Raw genomic sequence first — 22,368 nt, 5'->3', positions numbered from 1 at the left:
AACATGCAAGTACATGTTTTCAATGTCGTCTGTCTTCTGTACTGTTCCTGTAAGTTTGCCATTAAAATAAACTATATGTATATGTACATATATATAAAGAGGACCCGCTGAAGGGTTTTAAGCAGGGTGGTGATGTAAGCAGGACTTTGTGATTTTGGAAATTGCTTAGGCTACTGTGTGAGACTGATTTAAGGCACCGCAGGAGAACAGTTACCAGATCACTCTGAGCCCCCTGGAAAACCTTCTGGACCCTTCCCTTCCCTTTAGCATCTCTCTGACTCATCCTCACCTCAGGAAATCATGCTTGGCATTTCTATAAGGGAGCAGTTTACCAAGTGTGCACTTTTGCCTGTGTTGCCCCAATTTCCCTCCACAACAACCCCCCAAGATAGAGTACAAATTATCAGCCAAGTTTATAGCTGAGAGCAAAGAGGTTCCGAGGAGGTAAGCGTCTCCCTCAGATTCACATAACTCGCAGGTGAAACCAAGCAAGAGAGTGCCTACAGGATTCTGCCATACATTATACTGTGGGGATAGACCAAAAATCTGTTATGTGAGAACTTACTTTCCTTCTTTCCTAAACTGCTGTGGGAGCTTATTACTGCGTATAAAAGCAGGACTGGCTACGTAAGGAATGTGTGGGGTCTTGTACAAAGTGAAAATGCAGGGTCTCACTCAAAATTCATTAAGAATTTTAAGAGTCAACAGCAAAGCATTAAAGCAAGCATGAACCCTTCCAAATGCATGAGTCTCACATCCAGGAAACCAGCCCTGACAGGAAGGACTGTCTGTTCTCCTTCCACAAGAATCATGCTAAAGCTAATGCAAAACATGAGGCTTTGCACTAGAGATGGCAGAGTGCTCACAGTCACTGGGAGTTCTTCTTCATGACCTTACAGGACAAACTCTGGAACCTTCTATTTTGACTATCTCAAAATTAACCAAACGTTGACTGGGACTGAGCTGATGTCTGTATTTAGGCTAAAGGAAAAGTATGTTAGGTGAACTTTTAAATAGGGAGATGTTTAGTTTTCTTAGGATTCTAAGTTTTACATAATTTATACTGCTGATCTCAAGTGACTCTTACTCAGATAATGGTGTCTACCTTATTCTCCAGAGTTATGTTACAGGATGTTTTTCAAAGATTGTCTTGTTTAAACTACAGCAAAGCACATTTTCAGATTTGGAATTTAAAATCTGGAATAATTTGAGTAGGTACAGGCCTGAAGTTTATTCTGTAGGAGGGTTTGGCAAGCTTTTTGTATAAAGAGCTAGAGAGTAAATATTTTAGTCTTTGTGGCTCCCTACTACAACTCCTCAAGCCTGCCATTGTATTTGCAAAGCAGTCAGATAACACATACACGCACAGACAACTGAGCATGCACCTGGAAACCACATCAAAGATATCCCTTATTTCCCCCATTTAAAAATGTAAAAGCATTCTTAGCTTGCTGGCTGTACGTTCTCAGGTGGAGGACTGGATTTGGTCTGGAGATCATTGCTTGTTGAACCTTGGTCTACACCATCAGTGAAAGACAAAGGTGCTGAGTCAACCAGCCATTTATTGCTGAAGGAATCAATGTAATAAACAGAATGATTAACTTTCTAATTGGGAGAACAAAGTATTGCTAAGAATTTTTTTAAAAAATAGTGTGATTTTTGTTTATTTTTATGTGGTACTGAGGATTGAATCCAGTGCCTCACACATTCCAGGCAAGCACTCCACCACTGAGCCACACCCCAGCCCAAGAATTTTTTAATGATAATTTAAAAACATCTACTTGTCCCTTTGTTGACATTCTTTGAGTTGTCAAATCTTTGTAAACTGTCCTTAGCTTTCACTTTTTGCTAATTTAGTAAATGAATGGGGATTTATTTCTTAGGTTGATGTGAGGATTAAAGGAAGAAAACCATGTAAGAAACTTATCACAGAATCTTCACATACCGTTTAATCAGTGCTACTGATAATTCTGATAGTAAATTAGGCTGCCCCTTCCCAAACTTATTCCATTGAGCTCAAATGATAATTTTTATTTACTTCCCAGAGTTTACCTCTAATGGCAGAGAGAGAGAGAGAGAGAGAGAGAGAGAGAGAGAGAGAAACAAGCAAATGAGCTCAACTTAGCCCTGTTGACTGAAGAAACAAGGCTAACTTCCACTCTGCGGGATTGGAGTGGGGTGAATGGGAAGGAAGTCTGGGGTTTTGGATCTATTCCTTTTTGCTGGAGTTGTGGATTGAACCCAGGGCCTTGCACATGCTTGGCAGGCACTCTGTCACTGAGTAACATCCCCCAGGTGTCAGATTTAACCCAAACCCTGGGGAAATGACAAGTATCACTTCATGTGGTTGGCAGCATTTACTTTCTCCTCCAAGGGAGAGAATAATGTGGCTTTATTCTCTGCCAGATGTTTTTCTCATTTGGGGTTTGGGTTGGAGAATGACAAATATATGTACCTGACAGATTCTTAAAGACAAAGTGAAAATTCTCTGTTGTAACCATAGGCTTTGACCGAAGGAGCCAAGGACTCCTGATAGCTGCATGCAGCATTTAAGTACCATGTAAGAAACTTAGCACAGAGTCTTCATTTAGACTTTAACTGATGTTATTTGAATGGACCACCTGCAAAAGTCTCATTTCCCTACTCAACCGATGGGATGCTGAAACCATGGTCCCCACTACTGGTGTCTAAATGAGCTCTCTGAATACTTTATTAAAAAGATCCTAATTCCGCAAGGAACCTTAATATTTTCCTTAGCAAACTAAGGGTCCACCGACACGTTTGTACAAGACCCAGGAGTCCAATACAAGTCAGCCCAGGTCTTCCCAGGAAGCCAGCATGCCAATAACCAGCATGCCTCAGGGTTCTCCAGATTACTTCTGTGAAAGGTACTCTGGGAAGCTCATAATCATAGATACTCAGGGGGTGGATTTTTATTTTCAGCGTCAATTAGGACTTTCTTGCTTAGCATCATAGTGACTAAATGAAAAACCTTAACTCTAGACTTAGGGAAAGGAAGCCTAAGAGATTATTTCTTCAGAGTTCCTGTCTACTTTGTGGCAACTTGGCCTAGTGCTCTGCAAAATTTAGATTCACTCATTTATTCATTCATTTGTTCATCAAACATTTGCTAAAGAGATACCATGTATAAAGTCAGTGTTGGACACTAGAGAGAAATGTGAACCAGCCATAGACTTTGTCTTCAAGAGGGCGACATGGACAAATGCATTAATGAAGTTGGAGAAGACATGGAGACTTAGTGAACAAAGAGGGGAAATTCTCGCCTTGTTACCTGGGTTGGAGGTGGGGGAAGGGAGGCTTCACAGGGTGATGATCACCAAGTCATCTAACAGGATAATGTTGAAAGGGGCTGAGGGTGCAAGGGTCATTCCAGGCAGAAGAAAAACACTCAGGAAAACAGGGTGTGAAATGGTACAGCATACTGGAAAGTTCTGAGGTGTATTCTGAGGTGTTAACATTTGAACACTGTTATCAGGAGCCCAGCTCATGAGTCAGGAGGACCTCAATCACCCCTGAAAGACTCTGAAGGAAACACCAGGTAGATCAGTAGCATTGACTTCAAGTCCTGGGCTGGCCAGTGCACTGCTTGGCCCTGTCCCCCTCCCCACATGGTGATTGATTTCCCCATGTCCTGGATCCAGGGCTAGAGGCCTGAAGCTCCCCAGTCAAAATAGTAGGTGAGAAATGCATAGTTGTTGAATGTAGAAAAATACACTCACCTCTCCATATCCATGGGGAGAAGTTGTTCCAGAATCCCTCTTAGACCCCAAAATCTCAAAGGATGCTCAAGTCCCTTATATAATGGTGCAATATTCACAGAAAACTGATGTACAACCTCCCTTACACTTGACATCATCTCTAGATTACTTATAATGTCTAATACAATTCAAATGCTATGCAAAGAGTTGTTAAACTACATTGTTTAGGGAATAATGACAAAGAAAGAAGTCTGTACATGTTCAGTACAGATGTAAATCTTTTTTTCTGAATATTTTCCGTCAGCTGTTGGTTGAATTTATAGAAATGGAACATGGAAATACATAGTGCTGACTGTAAATCTACACAACACACAGGAAAGTATTTTAAAACAAACTATCCGGGCAGGAAGGAAGTTGTGGGGAGAAGAGGGAGGAGAGGTATGTTTATCTTGACTCTGAAGGATCTGAACGACTTTTGGTATATTACCCTAATGAAATGGAACATTGACAGGAAAGGGTTTTCAGCTCTCTAAAAAGTGAAGCAGAGGGAAATTCACCTCTCCTGACCCACCATGGGCCAGTACTTCACATATGAGCCTGATTCACCTCCCTTGTGGTCCACAAAGTAAGTTCTGGTTGACCCTATTGAGCCAAAACTCTTGAGATCAGGGGATCTCTGGAATAAAGGATTTATTGAGCTGTTACAGATGTAGCCAGACAAGGTCAAGGTCCAGAGACAAGCTCTTGCAACTTCCAGCAGCAGGACTTAAGATAGTAGCAGGAACAGTGTCCATTGAACCTAGAGCTACAAATATATTTATAACAAAAATTTGGAGAAGAAATGTCCAAGTTGTTGACCTTGAACCTACCTTGGCTATAGATAAGAGGGCAGGACAATGCAAAATAGGGAAAGTTTTGGGATAGCACAGTCCATAAGGCAAAGTGATGGTTGGGTCTGAACTGGCTGGGACTGTAAGCAGGATGAGGTGGTTCCTAGGGGATGGGGATGGGATATTTGGGATTGTGAAATGGGCTTTTTTTTTTTTTTTTTGGTTTGGCTTGAGCAACTGTAGCCCTTGTAATTAATTTAGAATCTCAAAATTTGTTTTTTCTTATCCACCCCCTTTTATAGAAGAGGAAAGGAGAAATAGAGGTGGTTAACAATGTGTTCATGGTCACAGAGCAAATGATTGGTCTAATTTAAGTGCTGAAAGAATAACAAGGTCAAATGACACTTTAGAAGGCAGATTTTTCTTCATATTGTTGTACTTAGTATTTCAATTTAAAAAGTTGCAAATTATTAAACATGATTCTAAACCTGGAACTAGAGCCTGTATTTCTTTTATATTCTCCCTTATCCCTGGTTCATTGCTCACTGGACTGTGGGAGACCAGAACATGCCTCCCCACTGTGAAGGGTCCCTTGAGCTAAAGACAGTTAAGAAGAAGCAGATGCAAAAGAACTCCCAGCCTTCCCCCAGGTCCCTAAAGGCAAGACATAAACTTGTAAAGATGTCCCCCCCTTCCCTGTCTACCAGGAAGTACAAAAGTGAGTCACTGGAGATCACTGGAGACCCCCATCATCTGGGGACCGCATCAGAAGAATTTACATAATCAACCTTACTAATTAGCCTTTATCTACAAATAGTTTCCCCATATATTTACCTTCCCACAGTTTCCTACCTCTGGAAGCCTGAAGTGGCTTTTGTCTTGTTATTTTTCTAAAATTTGATGTTCTTTGTTGAAGATGTTATATAAGCCAGAGTTCTAAGCCATGGCTTTGAGTTACCTTTCGTGGAGGTTTTTCCCGAGTGATGTCCATGGCATACATTAATGAACTTACATATTTGCCTCTCATTAGTTTACCTTTTGTCTCTAAATTATGGGTACAGATTTATGAGATTTGAGAAAAAATTACATTTCCTCCCCATTAGGACAGAGTGAATATTCAGTAAATTCTTAATGATAAATTGGTTGATACATTAGACCTACTTATAAGTATCTTATTATCCCTCTACAACTTGGTTCTCATAAACATCTACTACATTATAATGAATCTAAACTCATTCTCTAAGATCCTCCTTTTATCTAGAGCAGTGGTTCTCAGCCAAGGTTGATTTTTGTCTCCTAGGAGACATTTGGACACATTTTGGTTTGTCAAACGGGATGTTATACTACTGGCATCTCTTGAGTAGAGGCCGGGGATTCTGCTAACCATCCGATGAAGCATAGGACAGTCCCCACAATGACAATTTATCTAGCCTCAAATGTTAATACTGCTGTTGTTAAGAAATGCACATTCAGAAAGTAGCAACATTTGAAAAGAGACAGATTGAATCGTAGAGCCCATTTTTAGTTTGGAAAAATCTGGAAGACTTTCCTGCCTTGTATTTCATATAATACATCTGTTAGGGCAGAAGTCACAGCATCAGGGTCCATAGAATAAATCTAGCTTATAGTTGTGTTTTGTTTGACCAGCGTGTGTTCAAATAATTTAAATGTGTTACCAACACTTAAATCTGTTTTACAAGCAGATCTGGATTTCTGCCTTTTCTTGAACAATCAGAAGAGCTGGAAACAATGGCCTCTTGTTACCACTTGAAAGAGGTGTGTGTCAAATATTTAACAACTGGCACAGTAGGAAGTCACTCAGAAAGCCACACCTGACCTTCCCAGATGAAGGTCCTGGGATGGCTAGACTCTGGAACCTGCCATTGGCACTGTGACTGGAGCTGAGGAGTAGAGTCTCCCTCTGGGGACCGTGGACATTTTCGTCTTTCTCTCAGGTGTCTCCTCATTACTGAAGCATTGTCTATTGTCACTTGTCATTTCATGCTTACCGTCACGTTTTTCTTATTAGATGGAAGGGGAAAATTAAATCTTTCTCGTCTTTAATTAAAACATTTTAAATTTAAAAACATGAGACTACCTGTTTCAAGGGGAAAGAATGTTTTTACTAGCTTGCTTCATTCATTAAGTTCTTGCTCACCTCCTGTAATCCTTGATCCTAACTGGCTTAAATGAATTCTCTAAAATGCAAAAAATTCCCCAGGAAGACTAAGGCTGGTGGGAAGTTTTACCTTCTTGAAGCTTCTTTGCTTCCTCTTGACCAAGTCAACTGCCTGGGAATTTGTGCTGAGGATGGAGTAACTAAGGTGGGCTGGCTAGTGAGACTCTGGAAAAGCGATTAGTGTGACACCTGGGGCCACAGATGGAGAGTGGCTTCTAGAAGGTGGGTGGAACAGGGAGGAAGGAGGCCTGCTGGTGCTGTGAGCTTCATCTGGGCCCCCATTTCCTGCCCATTCCTCTGCAGGGAGAGAAAATTGGGGGCACAAAGGATTTTCAGAAAGTCAGGGATTCTACCCTCTGGTGGAGTTGGGTTCAACAGAGTCCAGTCTGAAGGTCATGGAAAGGCAGGGTTGGAGCATCTGGAGACAGAGGGACTTAATAAAAACAGTAGTTGAAAGGCAGTCAAAGAACCTTTGATTGGCAATTCTGCCTAAGGCCTGGTGGGAGCAATAATGAGCCACGTCATCATGATGAGTGTGGGAGGTTTTGGTGCCTTCCCCTCAGCAATTATTCCTTTACACACTGCTCCAGGCAGTGGTTCAGGTGGAAGTGAGCCCTGAACTGGAGCATAAATGCTTATGTCTGCAGCCCCTGTCATGTTTTTCAAAGTGATTCTTAAAGAATTTCCTGACACCACTAACGTTTAATTGCAGTTGCCCAGAGATGGAGCATTTATATTGCTTTGAATGGTCTTCTGGGGTGAAGAATTATATCTTTTGCTTTTGGTACCAACAAGAAATCCCTGACTTCTCCAAAGTGTCTCTACCTTGCACAGAGAAGTATGCACCAGGAGAATAAAGCCCTGGAGTCTAAGTTAATAACAATAGTAACAATAGATCTATCACCTTTTATTGAACAAAATAAGGGTGTTAAATACAATTTATAGGAGACTACTTGTTTGTACTGAGCTCCTGCTCCGGGTCCCACAGACCAACCAAAATGGAGTTACTCATGGTGAAGTTTCGGGTCACCAAGCCCAAACCAAAGTTTTATCTGACCTTTCCAGAAATCAGGAGAGAGAGAAAGAGATAGTAGCCAAATACTCACACAAGCTAGTTTTGACCGGCACAATGAGGAAGTCCCCTCTACTGTAGCCTTTATAAGAAAAGTGACTTTGAAATAACTGATTTGCATGTTGTTCTGTTTCTGCTTTCCTCACCATTTTTCTGTCTATACAGTCAATCTCCTCTGCTCAATTCATCAGAACCCTCATTCTATCTGATAAAATGAGGTGTTGGCCAATCCAGAGTCACAAATGAGAGGTCTCTCAGATCTTTAAACTAGATTTCTTATAATTTTGTCATTTGACAATTGTTATGTGCCAAGATCTGTGCTGAAAAGTTTACACACATAACTAATCCTTGCAAGGGTCCTACCAGGTGGGTCTAATTATTTCCATTTTACAGAGGAAGAAGCAGGCCCCAAGTGGCCTGAGCTGAGCTCTTATTTGGCTTATTTGAAAGAGATTTTGGGGAAAATCTCTCCCTGGAGAGTAGGATGATAGGATTTTCTGGTTCCCAGGACATTTGCCTATTTAACTCACTGCTGTTATAGCTGCTGGCTATCAAGCATCTGCCACTTACTGTGAGCTGTGACAGATCACTAATTCCTTCCTCCCACCTTTTTCAAATAATAAAATAAAAGCTTAGTCAGGTTAAAGTGCCTATCCAGTGTCAGAAGAGTAAGTGACAAATTGGTAGCTGACCCTCTTGACCTCAACACCCATGCCCTGTCCACTCTATGCTATTGCCTACCCCTTCCTGAATATGGTCTGGAAAACCCAGAGCCTGGTTAGTCCTGGAATTTTACCTTCTTGTGGTTGGAAAGAACCCATTGTGACATTTGGTTTTGGTCTTAGGATAATCCTGTTGATCTGGTGTCCACTGGGAATTTTTATAGATCTACTCATCTGTACGACTTCCTCCTTTAGTGGTTTGCAAAGGGCACTGGAGGCTAGGTTCCCCAAGCCTCCCCTGAGAGGCATTAAAATTCTTCTTGGCCTGCACAGAGGAGGCTGAAGGGGGATGAAGGCAAACACAAGATGTCGACACTTCCCTCTTCTCCATTCCCATGCCCCTCATTCTTATCAGCAAAGATCTCAAAAGCCTCTGAGGTCTCTTTCTGCTGGGCCTTGGACAGAGGTAAAGCATTGCATCACCAGGGCCCCAGAAAGGGGCAGGGGGAGGGACAGGCAAAGTCACACTGGGGCCAGCTGGTGTGAAGGACCCCATACCTCACCTTGGTAAACGTTAGATTCACAGATCCGCCCTTGAAATTCAAGAGAAGGCTGGATTTTCGGGAGCCACAGTTCCCAGAGGCTTGGGTTGCATTGGGGTCAATACTGAAGTATCTCTGAGGTGAAAAAACCTAAACCGAATAAGAAAGATCAGCTCAATGAGAGGTAGAAGAAAATTCGAGCAAGGGACTCAGAAGCATAGACTAGTAAGTGAACTAAGTGGGCTTGAGAACTGGGAAGTCCTTCGATGGATGACATCCTCTCGCTTCCAAACTCATGCTCCAAAGCCTTCTTCAAGAAGGCGTTTGCCCATGACAGGAGCTCCTTGACAGGTGGCTGGTGGTAGGAATATTCTCGAAAAGCTGGGTGGAATTTAAATTTTGTTCAACTAAGTGTGTTGAGAGATGCTATGAAGAAGAGTTTGTGCTCTGGGGTACTCCTACCTCAGATGAAAATCTGAGTGTGGAAGTTTTCTTTAAAAACATGAAAACTATACAAAAATGGAAAGTTTGATTTTATGGTGATTTCTTTATAAATCAATTAATTTTGATCCCTTTCCCCAATCTTCTTGTTAACCTGGATTTTCATATTAATATTATGGTGGCTGGAACCACAGAGAATGTCTGATTCAAATTTCTCATTTCTCAGATAAGGGATTGAGGGGAAGTCATGTGGAGGGGTGTGGCTGGCAGCCCACTCACCCCTCCTTGCAGAGTTAGCCAGAAGTCAGGGTGTGCATATTGAAATTCTCATTGTGCGCCTTCCTTTCTATTTTTGTGTTTCTCCAAAAGATATTTGCCTTTTAAAGGAGCACCTTGGATAAAGATGAGCTCATGGCTATGTATTTCATTTAAGGACTGAATGCAGGAGATTATGCATTCCTAGTAAGACAAATTCCACTCACAGATTTTTAAAGGTGCCATTACAGTCCTGTGACCCCCAACTTACCGACTCCTTTTCTTGAACAATCAGCTGTATCCCCATCTCTGCTTTGATACAGAGCCTGCTTCCGTTGAGAACTTGGTAAGTTCCGGTCTTGGCTGGCGCTGGCTGAGGTGCAAGGGTGGGCCCGGGAACTATGGTGGCAGGTGGGATTGTTTGGGTGACATTGTGTGACCCCGTGGATGTACCTGGGGCATAGGTGGGTGGACTAGGCTTCTGACTGGTTGTGCTTTTGTGTGGTGCCATAGACAAAGTTTTGGGGAGGGAGGTCTGTTCACTGGGTTGGATGGTTTTCCCAGTTGTGTGGCTGACAGTGGATAGACTGGTTCCGGCTGTAGAGGCTGGTGGTCTGATGGATGATGGTGAATGAGCCGAGGTGGGACTGATGGTGGCTTCTGTAACTGGATGTGACTTGTTGGGTGTGGCCAGGGTGAGGGTCACTGGGCTGGCAGAGGGGTCACTTTTTGTCGTTACTAGAGTAGCAGTTGGAGTTTTCATTGTTGTGTTTCTCAGGTTCTCAGAGTTGGAGGTTTGGACAGCTGTTGGCAGGGAGATGTGACCATCCATCCATCTTGCTGCCACAGCTTTGTGAGGCCCTGGGTTTGTTGGCTTTGCTGTGGCCTGTCCTGTTGCCACCACGGTGGACTGAAGATGGTGTCTGTTTTCTGGAAATGCTTTTGCTCTCATTTGATGGCCATCATGCAAGATAACTGCAAATCAGGAAGCAAAAGTGTCAAAACATCAATTGCTTACAAGTTTCCTCTCCCATTCCCATCTTAATGTTTGTTCATAAGAAAAAAGACAACACAGGGCAGGGGCTGGTGCTGTTGTTCAGTGGTAGAGTGCTTGTCTCACACGTGTGAGGCACTGGGTTCAATCCTCAGCACCACATAAAAATAAATACATAAAAAGATATTGTGTCCATTTACAACTAAAAGTGATTTTAAAAAGATAACATACACTTTTAGATTTTGGGGGAATTTACAAACTATAACCATGAAATGTTTTACAGGGTTATGACTGCACAGCAGACATTCTTCTGCATGAAGCCTCTTTGTCTACATAGGAAGTGGCACTAACGTACACTAAAGTGATCATGCTCAGCTCGAGCCTTAGGTGTGAGTGCCTCTCCATTTCCCATCTTTAAATGTAAAACCAGACAGTTGACATCAAATAGTGCTGGTAGGTAAACTGCTGCTGTGATGTCCTGGTGGAACCCAGGCAGTATGAATCTTGGTGACAAACAGACACAGAGTTTTATAGTTTTCATAAAATCATATAATCTCAGGCTTGAAAGGGAATTTAAATGTCATTTAGTTCAAACTCTAATCTGATGCATGAATTATACATATGAATCTTTGCTCCATGGTCATCTGATCTATGTTTAATTGCCCCTAATGATGGGAGACTCATTTCTTCACAATATCCATTTCACCTTTTATCTTGCCACTCATAATTTTTCAAAATATAGACAAATTCCTGTCATTTTCTTAACCTTTTGTGTGGCCCAGTCTTTGTCAGCCAAGAAAAAAAATTAAGGTGTTATTGCTCTGACTCTTCAAGAGGCCTGTCCTTTATATCAGCTCCTCAGATAGTCTTCCCTGTCCTCCTTATGGAGAATAGGTCCCAACCCCCATGATTCTCCATCTCCGTGTTTTATTCATTATTTTCACTGCACTAATTGCAACTTGTAATTATTTCCAGAGGTGGTATTGGAGTTAAGACTAGTGATCAACCTGGCCAGTGGGTACCAGCAGAATTTCAACCCCGAAAAAACCATATTTTTTGTGCATCTCTCATTAGACTGCAAGTCACTAATGGTGGGAACTTACGCGTAAAATTTCACCACCAGTACTTGTGCACAGAAAGTGTTTGGTAAGTCTGAGCTGGATGAATAAATAGTCAAATGGGTAAATGGGGATGATAACCTTGTATGCACAGGGGCATCATAAGGCTCAAGTGAGTTGGTTTTAGGGAAAACCTTCAAGACTACTGAGAACAAACATGGTGTCTACTGTAGTCACAGTTCTCTCTGGGGATGTCCCTTAAGGATGAAAGACATCTGGCTTTCTTTCAACTAGCGTGGTTCTATCCTTGCCTCCTCCTGGTCATATAACAATCCAGAAAAGTGTGCAAAACACAGATGCAAAATGCCCTTGGGAGTCAAGCACAGTGGAATATGCCTGTAAATCCCAGCGACTCGGGAGGTTGAGGCAGGAGGACTGCAGGTTCAAAGCCAGCCTCAGCAACTTGTTGAGGCCCTGAGCAACTTAGTGAGATCCTGTCTCTAAGGAGAAAGTGAGGGTGGGGGCAGGGAATGGGGATGTGGCTCAGTGGTTAAGTGCTCCTGGTTTAATCCCTGGTTTAAAAAAATGCCCTTGGGGCTGGGGTTGTAGCTTAGTGGTAGAGCATTTTCCTAGCATGTGTGAGGCACTGGGTTTGATTCTCAGCACTGCATATAAATAAATAAGTAAATAAAATAAAGGTCCATTGACAACTAAAAAAATAAAAAATAAAAAATAAATGCCCTTGGGAGTCTGATCAGGCACCCGGGGAGACTGTTCTGTCCTCCAATTCGGTGGTTTCATTGTATTTATTCAAACATCATTGGAGTCATTGTTGCCGGTGCTGGGCTGAGACTTAGGAAAACATGTGAAAAGGGAAAGGAGAAGGTTCTACATTGGTATTTATAAAGTCCTAAGGATCATATCTAATAAAAATAATCCATCAACACCTTTTTAATCTCCTTCTTCCATTAAATACATTTCTAAGTGGTTATTTCCCCCTTATTAATAAATAACAATAAAATTACCAAGTTACTGGACATTGACTACATGGAGGCCTCAGATCTACTCTTCTCAAAAACCCTCTGGCAGAAACTATGTTTCTTCATTTTTTAAATGAGGAAACTTGGGTTAGAAAATTTCATCAACTTGACTGTGATTATACAATTTGCCAGTGTTGGAGGTCAGACTCAAGTTCTTGTACATCTGAATCAAAGCCTGTCTTTGGATTTGGGAAAGTGTGAAGGTAGGATGTATGAGGCTGGGACAACTGGGGGAAGAAGAGACAAAAGTACAGGAGAGAGGAATAGGAGGGTGCCTTGTGGTGACCCCAGTTCACCAACCTCTCATAATGGTGGTCCTTGGGGTGAAACCTTCAGAAGTTTACATGCTGAAATGGTGGTAAAAACTTTAGGAGGCAGGGCCTAGTGAAAGGTCTTCAGGTCTTTGGAACCATGCCCTTAAGTGTCATTGTGAGACCCCAGTCTCTTTCCCTTTTTTCCTTTTGCTTTCTGGCCGTGAGGCAAGCAGTGTTACTTTGTTTTGTGCTTCTGCCATGATGTGCTACCTCACTACAGGCCCAGAGCAACACCACCAATGGATCAAGGACTGAAACATCTGTAACCATGAGCTGAAATAAACCTTTACTCTTTATAAGTTGGTTGTCTCAGGTGTTTTTTCTGTTTGCTAAGAGAAATGAAAGAAGGCTGACTAGGCCTGTGGTTGACCCCAAAGTGCCATGTTCACAGGTGTGTTATTGAACCCATGCAGGAAATAGGGTTCTCATGCTCCTCTTCTCCTCCTCCTCTCTGACCCTGTCTTCCTTTCCCTCACTCCTGAGGGTACGGGGTATAAACAGGGAGCAGATGATTAGATAGGGAGTAGATATACTGTTATACTGTGCATTGTAACATGTCCCAGAAAGTTCATGTGTTTGTGAGGTACTCAATGAATCTGGGACATAATACTCTGTTTTACAAAATCTATGTACATGACCACATTTATATCCAACCTCTGTAAAAGTGGGCATACTTTTTTAAATGGGAACTTTGACCCTTAGAGATTTGGTAAGGTCAAGGTCACTGCTCTGCCTGCCCACAAAGAGGGCAGGGGGCAGAATGGAGGGCAGGGCATAGCTCAGAATCTGTCTTGACCTTACCTCTGTTCAAAAGAACATAGTGCTGGAGTTCATATGCTCATCTGCCAACCCCCACCTCCACCCCTACCCCAGAATTTGCTATCCAGGATTCAGGGGACTCAGCAAACTAATACGCCAGGGTCTCAATCCATCGCTCTGACTTTTTCTAAGTGACTGTTAGCAGGAAGAGGTGTGAGAAGGTTTTGGTTCCTCTACAACCAGCAGTAAGAGCTGAGAGCTGAGTCATTACCTAGTTCCTGGGAAAGTTAGTGGCCACACAGGATGACCACTTCTCTAGGTTTTTTCCCCGACAGACCCTTTCTAGACAGACTTTGGTTGGTTTCCTGCCACACTCAACTCAACAGGTATGTAGAGGCCTCCTCTGAGGTAGGCTCCATGCCCAGCACTGGGGCTAAGTCTTTGTTTTTGTAGGTTCAAAACATTGTGAGGCAGATACAAATAGTCCACACTCCTCGGTGTGACAAATGTCATTGTTGAAACAGCCCCAGGGTGCCAGGGAAGTGTGGTGCCAAGGTGCCATGGGAGTCTAGGGTGGAGCATCCAATGAAAGGAGAAATTCTCTGGGCAGACGAGATAGATGGTACTCCAGACAGGAGGAGGAGATGCAGTGCCAAGAGGCTTCGAAGGCCTGGGATGCTTGGAGGACAGAAAGGGCCTGGGGAGGGGAGGAGGGGGACTCAGCAGGAGCAGGCTGGGCTGCTCTTGGAGAACACATTTTGTCTGCAGGCCTTTGAGAAGCAGAGTCAAGGGGTAACTGAAGCCCTGATCCCAAGTCCAGGTGTAGGGAACCAGATTTTAGCTCCTGACTCCAGCACCTTGCTTGGTACTTCCTAGGGCAGCTGTAGCAGAGACGTCATACCCTAGAACAGAAGGGTGGAGACTGCAGGCGGACTACTCCAAAATCTTGTCTTCCCCTGTTCCTTAGCGACAGAATGCTAAGTTTAATCTGAACACTTGTTTCCTGGAGTAAAGAGCCCTTCATCCAACTCTCCCTTCTGCACGGGAACATGATTAAGTGTTAGCCAAAGCAGTAGAAGCAATAGGGTCATGTGGGCCTCTGGGAAGGCTGGTTGAAGGGAGCTCAGTCACCTGGGTGGCCTCCCTCTCTGTGGCCCGTCTGTTTCCCCCTTCAACAAGCCTGTAACTTGTATGTGCTGGCTGGAGCTCCAGCAGACATCTAGAACCGTGAGGAGACCTTGAAGGTGGAAGTCAGACGGGATGGTGGGAACCAGAAGACATGTTCCTATGCTAGAACGGGTTCCAATTCCTCTGAATTGGTTTTCCCAGGAGAGAGTAACACACAAAAATCTATCTTGTTTAATCCTCTGTCATTTGGGGCTTGTTGGTTTTATACAATGGAACCTAAACTTGACAGAGACAAATTTAAATCTTTTCATTTTCTGAAGTAGGAATTTAAGACCAGGGAAAAGAAGATTGTAGATAAAAATTACTCATCTGTTTTACCTAGGAGCTATGTCTCTCTTAGCAAAATGTCTAATAGTTTTTGCTAATCTCTAATTCAACAAGTTTTGAGGGTTTTTTTATTCTTCGAACCAGGGATTTAACCCAAAGGGGCTTAGCCACTGAGCCACATCCCCAGATCTTTTTATTTTTAATTTTGAAGCAGGTGTCTATACGTTGCTGAGGCTGGCTTTGAACTTGTTATCCTCCTGCCTCAGTCTCCCAAGCCCCTGGGATACTAGACATGCACCACCAAGCCTGGCAACAAGTATCTCTTGAGCCTCTGCACTCAGGGTTGAGCAGTGCAGTCGTTCAGGGCATGAATTCCAAAGTCAGACTTCATGAATGCCAATTTCAGGGCTGCCACTTGCTAAGGGGAGGCCATGAACAATTCCTTAGCCTGTCTCTATCTCAGAACCCTCATCTGTAAACCAGGGAAGAGGCCAGCACCTACTTTTCAGAGTTCTTGACAAGACTAAATGAATTAATATAGGCAAGTAGATGCACGTGTAAAACCCTCAGCTTATCTGCTATGGGCATGGCTCTGGTTCAAAGCTCAACTCTGTGCTTTGTGACCATTAGCAAAACTTTTTTAACCACTTTGTGCCTCTGCTGTCTGATAAGCAAAATGGTTCTTCAATCCTTACAAGGTTGTTGACTGGAGAGAAGACATGAGAGAAAAATACAGGAAGGGGATCGGCCCAGCCAAGCAAAGCACTTACACAGTTGTTCTACAGACACTCCGATGTTGTCTTCCTAGCACCCCTGGGAGAAGATACTATTTTCCCCATTTTTCAGTGAAGAAACTAGACAGCTGAAAGTTCTGGTTATAGAAATGAGGCCTCCCTGCTGGTAAATCAGTGCTCCCCGGGGCACTGATTTCTGCCATGGCAAAGTGCAACTCCTGGCTCACCCCTGAGGAAAAGTCTCACACTGAGAATTACAGCTCAGAGAGGAGGGCGCTTCCCCTCCACTTGCCACTGGCATTTGGCCACAGTCATTGTGTGCCAGTCTGTCAGTCACTGCAAGGGCGGGCAGAGCGTGTTTGCTTTTGTATTAGCCTGTGGCGATTTTTTTTTTTTCTTTTTCTCTTTCTTCCTTTCTTCCTATCCATGGCAATGGGGATGGAACCCAAGGCCTCACCCATGCTAGGTGTGAGCTCTACCACTCAGCTACACCCCAGTCCAAGTGATTTTTTTCTGTATCCTAAAGAACACGAAAGTATAATTCTCAAAGCATGGCACAAAGAAAAGCAGCCTGGATCAGGGCAGCTGGATGACCCTCCCACAATTTGACGACATTTGTGACATTCATGGCACACCAGGGGCCACTGTGTTTCTCACTTGAGAGTGTCAGCAGGACAGTGTAGGCAGAGCTAGTTCTCTCTCATGCTCCATTCGGTGATCTCGTGGGAATTGGGAATTAACTGGCAAACTTGATAACACGAACAGAACCACAGCACCCAAGAGGACTCCATGTCCTGGGGAGAAGAGGCTCTGGTGAAAGCAGGGACTCAGGACATCAAATAATAATTACACGCTCGGCATCGCAGATGTCCTCTCTGAACCAAAGTGCAATGATAGTATATTTTTTAGAAAACTTTGACACCCGGGTTTATGCCTTTCTTAAGTGGTGTGATTGGTCAGACCACAGGAGATGCATCTTGACAGCTCACTGTTTACATAATATAAAGACACTGCCATTTAAGAAAAACAGGAAAAGCAAGACGAGACTTCTTTATCCAGATAACAAGGTGAGAGACCCGTTTCTGAGCCCTGGCTCAGTTCTCATCTCCTGAATCTAAGTGATTTCTATAGAGGCCCCTGATAAGCTGCCCACAACCCATATACAAGCCAGATACAGAGTCACTGTGTTCTGGTGTTGACGTCTAATCTGCCTAATGCCCAGAAACCTGTCCAAGGTGTGAAAAACCTTGGAAAAAGTGAAGGTTGGAGATGTCTTTCATCTAAACACCCATAAGCAGAAGCCATGTCTACAGACTATCCTGCCTCTCCTTGGTCAGAGGCATCAGAATGAATTTAGTTTAAAAAAAAAAAAAAAAAAACAGATATGCAAGGGCCACCACGGAAAGTGGTGTGTCACTCACCAGTCAGCGACATGAAGAGCACCACCACTGCAGAGAGTTGCTGGGGCATGGCTGGCCAGTGAGGGCGAGCCTGGGACCGAGAAGGCTCCGCTGTTCTGTGCTGGACTGGGCACAACTGGGATGTCTGAGCTGCTGGCACAGGGCTAATTCCAGGGCAAGTCCCTGGAACACCTAGGAAGTCTCAGCTTCTTGCCCCTCATTTGCTTGTGGCAGAGAAACCAAAGTCACTTACAATAAGAGAAGGAGCTAAAAGGCCCGCCCAAGTGGCGTGCTGCGCAAAGAGGGAAACCACAAGTGCCCTTTGTGGAGAGCAGGCGCCTTCCTCTCTGCCTGGAGCCTGCGTGAGGGCTGGGGATGTAGGTGGGGGCTGGCCAAGGTGAAGGATGTCGGATCATTTGTCCATAGGAGGTGGGGGTTCTCTGGCAACTTGGGTTTCCTCTTTCTCCGATGGCTTAGGTACATTTCTAAAAACCCTGAGATCCTTGTCAGTTGAGAGAAAACCAGTAACTGAATCGAGGCTGAGCAGGAAACTTAGTGGCAGGAGCAGTCTGTTCCTGTGATCTGAGCGGCAACTCTTGATACCCAGGAATGCCTCGCTGTGGGATCTGGGAGTATAGGAAGCAGAAGGAGCTTGAACCTTAGCCTGCAAACTCTTCAGCTGAATGACCCTGGGTAACTGTCTGAGTCTTGGTTTCTTCTGCTGTATGACCAGAATGGTAATGCCTACGCCCAAGTGGTTTTACAAACCCTAAATTCCTGGAACACAGAAAACACCCAATATCTTTGAAAGGCAACCTTTTTACAGCTTTTCTCCTTTCTCTAGTAATTTGGACAAAACAGTGATGGTCTGTCTCAGGGCTGTGAGTCTGAGTGAGACGGCGTATTAGGTACCCTTCTGATCGGGAGGTCTATGGCTTTTAGTCCAGTCTGAAACCATTTTCTGAAAAACAATTTTAAGCTACAACTATTTGACTATGTTGCTCCAAACACCCTAATTAAGCAAACTTGCCAAAGCTTACGGTGTGTTTCAAAATGGCATTTTTATGGTAGAAGGTGACAGTTAACTTGTGCCCGTCAACCTAAATTTCAGCAACTACCTGCTTTCTGATATTTGAGTCAATTCATTCAATGGACAATAGTTAAGTAGATGCTGTATGTTGTGTACTGTCCTTATTCCATTTAAGCCCCATGGTCACTCAGTATGGGCAGTTTTTATAATTGCCTTCCCATTTTGCCGATGGGGAAGTTGAACACAGAGAGGTCAAGGGACTTGTCCAGAGTCACGTAGGTAGTGAATGAAGAAGCTGGGCTATGCATCCAGGATTGAGAAGCTAGGATTTTAAGAGGTGTTCTAGACTAGGATATGCTATCCGCTTTCCAATTGTGTACTGCCTAGTTGAGAAACATTTACTGATATACAGTGGCCTCAGTGTGACTGATCAGTTGTTTCCAAGGGCCACACTAGATAAAGAATTGAACAGCCAGAGGTGGTTTTATGGTGTCTGGACCTTGGAAAAGCTTTGAGGTCATAGAGGATCTGAATAATTGGAGAAGAGCAGTAACAATAATGATAATAAAAATTTTCCATATAAGGAACTCTTTTTATGTGCCTGACATTCTGTAATGCATAAGGCAACTCTACATGATAAATTTAAATAATCTCTGTCTTACTAATATGGGAACTAAATTACCCAACATCACACAACAGATTAAAAATTTACTCAGGGCCTAAGTGACCTGATGTCTTTGTCCTTTCTGCTGATTCACAGGGAGAAAAATCCCAGGAATGGTGACAGGTTTGACTGGAGTGTATTGCAGGGTACTGAGGAGCAGTGGGAATATGATCGGAAGGTCAAGGTGGTGCCACATTGGAGAGACTGAAGAAAACACACAGGAGTTCAACCTTCCCCGAAGGCTTTGGAGGAGGACGGCGCATTTGTAAGCCAGTGTTGGCCTGGCATTGGGTAAGGGCTGGGTGGCTTTGAGAGCAGAAGGCTCAGACATTGGTTCAGCTGATATTTCCTGGAGGTCTGGAACCAGGCTCCTGAGCAGGTGCTTGGAGGATCAGAGTCTTGGCCTGTTTTCTTTCAGGGCTTCTGCCTTTGATTAGAGACAAGATGTCATAGCTGGTGTTTCAGAAGGGTTTGAAGCCAGGCTATAGACCATCTACACCGTCCATTAAACAGCAAAATATTTGCTGGGTTTCAGGGAACTGTGAAGGCATATTTCTAATTCTAAAAACTGTTCTCCTTTTTATAAGAAACTAATACCAAAGTTTTAATAACTTTGTGTCAGGAACTGGGATCAAAGTCCAAATACTAGAACAACAATTTCTCCCAGCAACCCTATCAACAAGGGTTTAAGTGCTTTGTGAGGAACTGAGGGCAGAGACAAAATATGTATTTCTTATTATAGCACAATAATAGTGATTTATTATTTTAAAGGATTTTTTTCTTTTAACTGAGTTGTTTTGTTAGCAAAAAACTATTGTATTCCCTGATCAGTCTTATATTTGTAACATATGTAGTGATGTCACCTCTTTTATTGCTAATATTGGTCATTTGCATTTTCTCTCTTTTCTTTGGTCAGTCTAACTAGAGGTTTATCAATCTTATTCATGTGCTCAAAAAACCAAAATATAGTTTTGCTATTGTTCTTCTGTTTTCTATTTCATTGATTTCCATTTGGTCTTTATTATTTTCTTCTACTTAATTTGTATTTTGTTTGTTTTTCTTATAATTGTTTTTGAAGATGGAAATTGAGATCACTGGTTTGAGATTTTTCTTCTTCTCTAATAAACGTGTAGTGCTATAAACTCCCCTCAGATTACTTCCATACCTGGATCCCACAAATTCTCATCTCTTTCCATTTTTACTTAGTTAGAAATACTTTCTCATTTCCTTTCTGATATTCTCAGCTCATGGTTATTTAAAATAGTGTAGGTTCATTTCCAAACACCTGAGAATTTTCCAAATATCATTCTTTACTGATTTCTAAGTTAATTTTATAATTAGACCTACAGGATTTAAATTTTATAAATTTATGGAGATACATTTTCTGACCAAGACTATGGTTGTATTAGATTTTGAGGAGTTCCAGAACCAAAATACCACAGGCTGAATGACTTAGATAACAGAAGTTTACTTTCTTATAATTCTGGTGGCCAGAAGTCTGAGGTCAAGGTATTAGCAGGGTTGATTCCTTTAAGGTCTCTCTCCTCTGTGTCTTCTATGGTCATCTCTCTGTGCATTCCTGTGCTCTAATCTCCTCTGCTTATAAGGACACCAGCCACATTGATTTAGTGCCCACCCTGGTGACGTCTTGAAGACCCTCTCTCCAAATACAGCCACAGTCTGAGGTACTGAGGTTAAGACTTCCGTATGTGAATTTGGTGGCGGAGGGGAAGGACTCAGCTCATCCCATAACAATGGGCTGTCCTTGTCAATGTTTTGTGTGCACTTGGGAAGGACTGTATAATCTGTTATTGGATCCAATGTTCTGTTGATCTTAATTAGGTTAAATTGGTCAATAGTATAATTTGTATTATCACTGATTTTCTTTCTACTTGTTTTATCAATTTTTGCAAGAGAGGAACTGAAATAGTTGAATATAATTGTGAATATGTCTATTTCTCCTTGTAATTCTGTTGTTGATTTGTTTGTCCTGAGACTCTATTGTTAATACATAAACATTCAGCATTGATAGGTTTTCTTGGTGGGATGGTCATTTTGAAATGAATGTTGCTTTTTTTTTTAATCATATTCTTTGTCCTGAGACTGTTTTATGTTAACATAGTCATTTGGCTTTTTTTTGGTTAACATTAACATGGTATATCTTTTCCCATCCTTTTGGTATATTTATATCTTTATGCTTAGAGGGACTTTTTTTAATATCCAGTTTTACGATTAATCATTCTCTTTTAATTGAGATGTTTAGACTATGTCATTATTGATATGAGAATGCTTACTATACCATCTTGGTAATTAGTTTCTCCTTATCTGTTCTTAGTTCCATTAATCTTTCATTATCAGCTCTTGGGTGTGTGCGTGTGTGTGTGTGTTTTAAATTTTTTGCAGTTGTAGATGGACAACATGCCTTTATTTATTTATTTATGTATTTTTATGCAGTGCTGGCACTTGAGCTACACAATACTTCAATTTCTTCCCTCCCAGCCTTTGTTCTATTGTTCTCATACATTTTAATTGATTATAAGTCAGAAACTATAACATATTCTCATGATTTTTTTTTCCTCTGAGGCACCAGGGATTCAAACCGCGGGCCTTGCGCATGCTAGGCGAGTGCTCTGCAAGAGGAGCTATTTCTTCGGCTCTATTCTCATAATTTTTAAGTTAAATAGTCATTGTCTTTTTTAAAGATAGAAGAAATAAGAAGGGGGGAGCTTTTAGTCTTTTGTGATTACTATTTCTTATAGTCTTCCTTCCTGCAGATCCTTGGGCTTGTTGTTGCTGTGGTTAACCCACATACACTGGGTGCACTTCAAGTGATATGTTTGGTATATGCACTTGTTTGCTCAAAGGTTTCCTCAGTGTCTGCTCCAGTCTAGCTTTAGGTCTTCCTGTTATTTGTCCTTTTTCCACACGCTGGCGAGATCCCCCCACCCCTTACCTTTCTCAGAAAATATTCTTTACGTCATCATATCTTATTGTATCTATTTGCTATAACAGCTTAGCCTTTCCCCTTACTAATATACATGGGATATTATATTTCACAATAGAAAAGGGGTTCCATGATCAAATAAGTTTGGGAAACGATGAGTTTAACAAAAGTTGTAGACTTCCTTCCTGTAATAGCTCTCAGATTCTTGAATTATTGATTGACATCTACCAAGAGAGGAATAAAATATGTAGGACTTTAAAATGTTTTTACTATTAG

At 42.4% G+C, this 22,368-nt stretch overlaps 1 protein-coding gene across 2 annotated transcripts in view; it reads right to left on the bottom strand.

Annotated features, from left to right (window-relative positions):
* Nucleotides 1–17,919, bottom strand: part of LOC306638000 (lysosome-associated membrane glycoprotein 3-like) — a 35,015-nt gene extending 17,096 nt beyond the window's left edge. Inside the window, exons 1-3 of one of the 2 annotated variants that reach the window (XM_079101026.1) lie at nucleotides 17,476–17,919; nucleotides 9,972–10,675; nucleotides 9,026–9,154 (exon numbers count right to left, since the gene is read on the bottom strand). In XM_079101026.1, the coding sequence (XP_078957152.1) occupies nucleotides 9,026–9,154; nucleotides 9,972–10,675; nucleotides 17,476–17,524 (882 nt within the window). In that variant the 5' untranslated portion in view covers nucleotides 17,525–17,919. The remainder of the gene's footprint in view (nucleotides 1–9,025; nucleotides 9,155–9,971; nucleotides 10,676–17,475) is intronic. The other variant, XM_079101027.1, reaches the window with a different exon arrangement.
* Nucleotides 17,920–22,368: the final 4,449 nt, after the last annotated feature.

Source organism: Sciurus vulgaris (assembly GCF_902686455.1).
Source record: "Sciurus vulgaris genome assembly, chromosome: 10".
NCBI classification, from domain to species: Eukaryota; Metazoa; Chordata; class Mammalia; order Rodentia; family Sciuridae; genus Sciurus; species Sciurus vulgaris.
The sequence above is the reverse complement of the archived record's forward strand: the minus strand, read 5'-3'. Positions and strand labels throughout refer to the sequence as shown.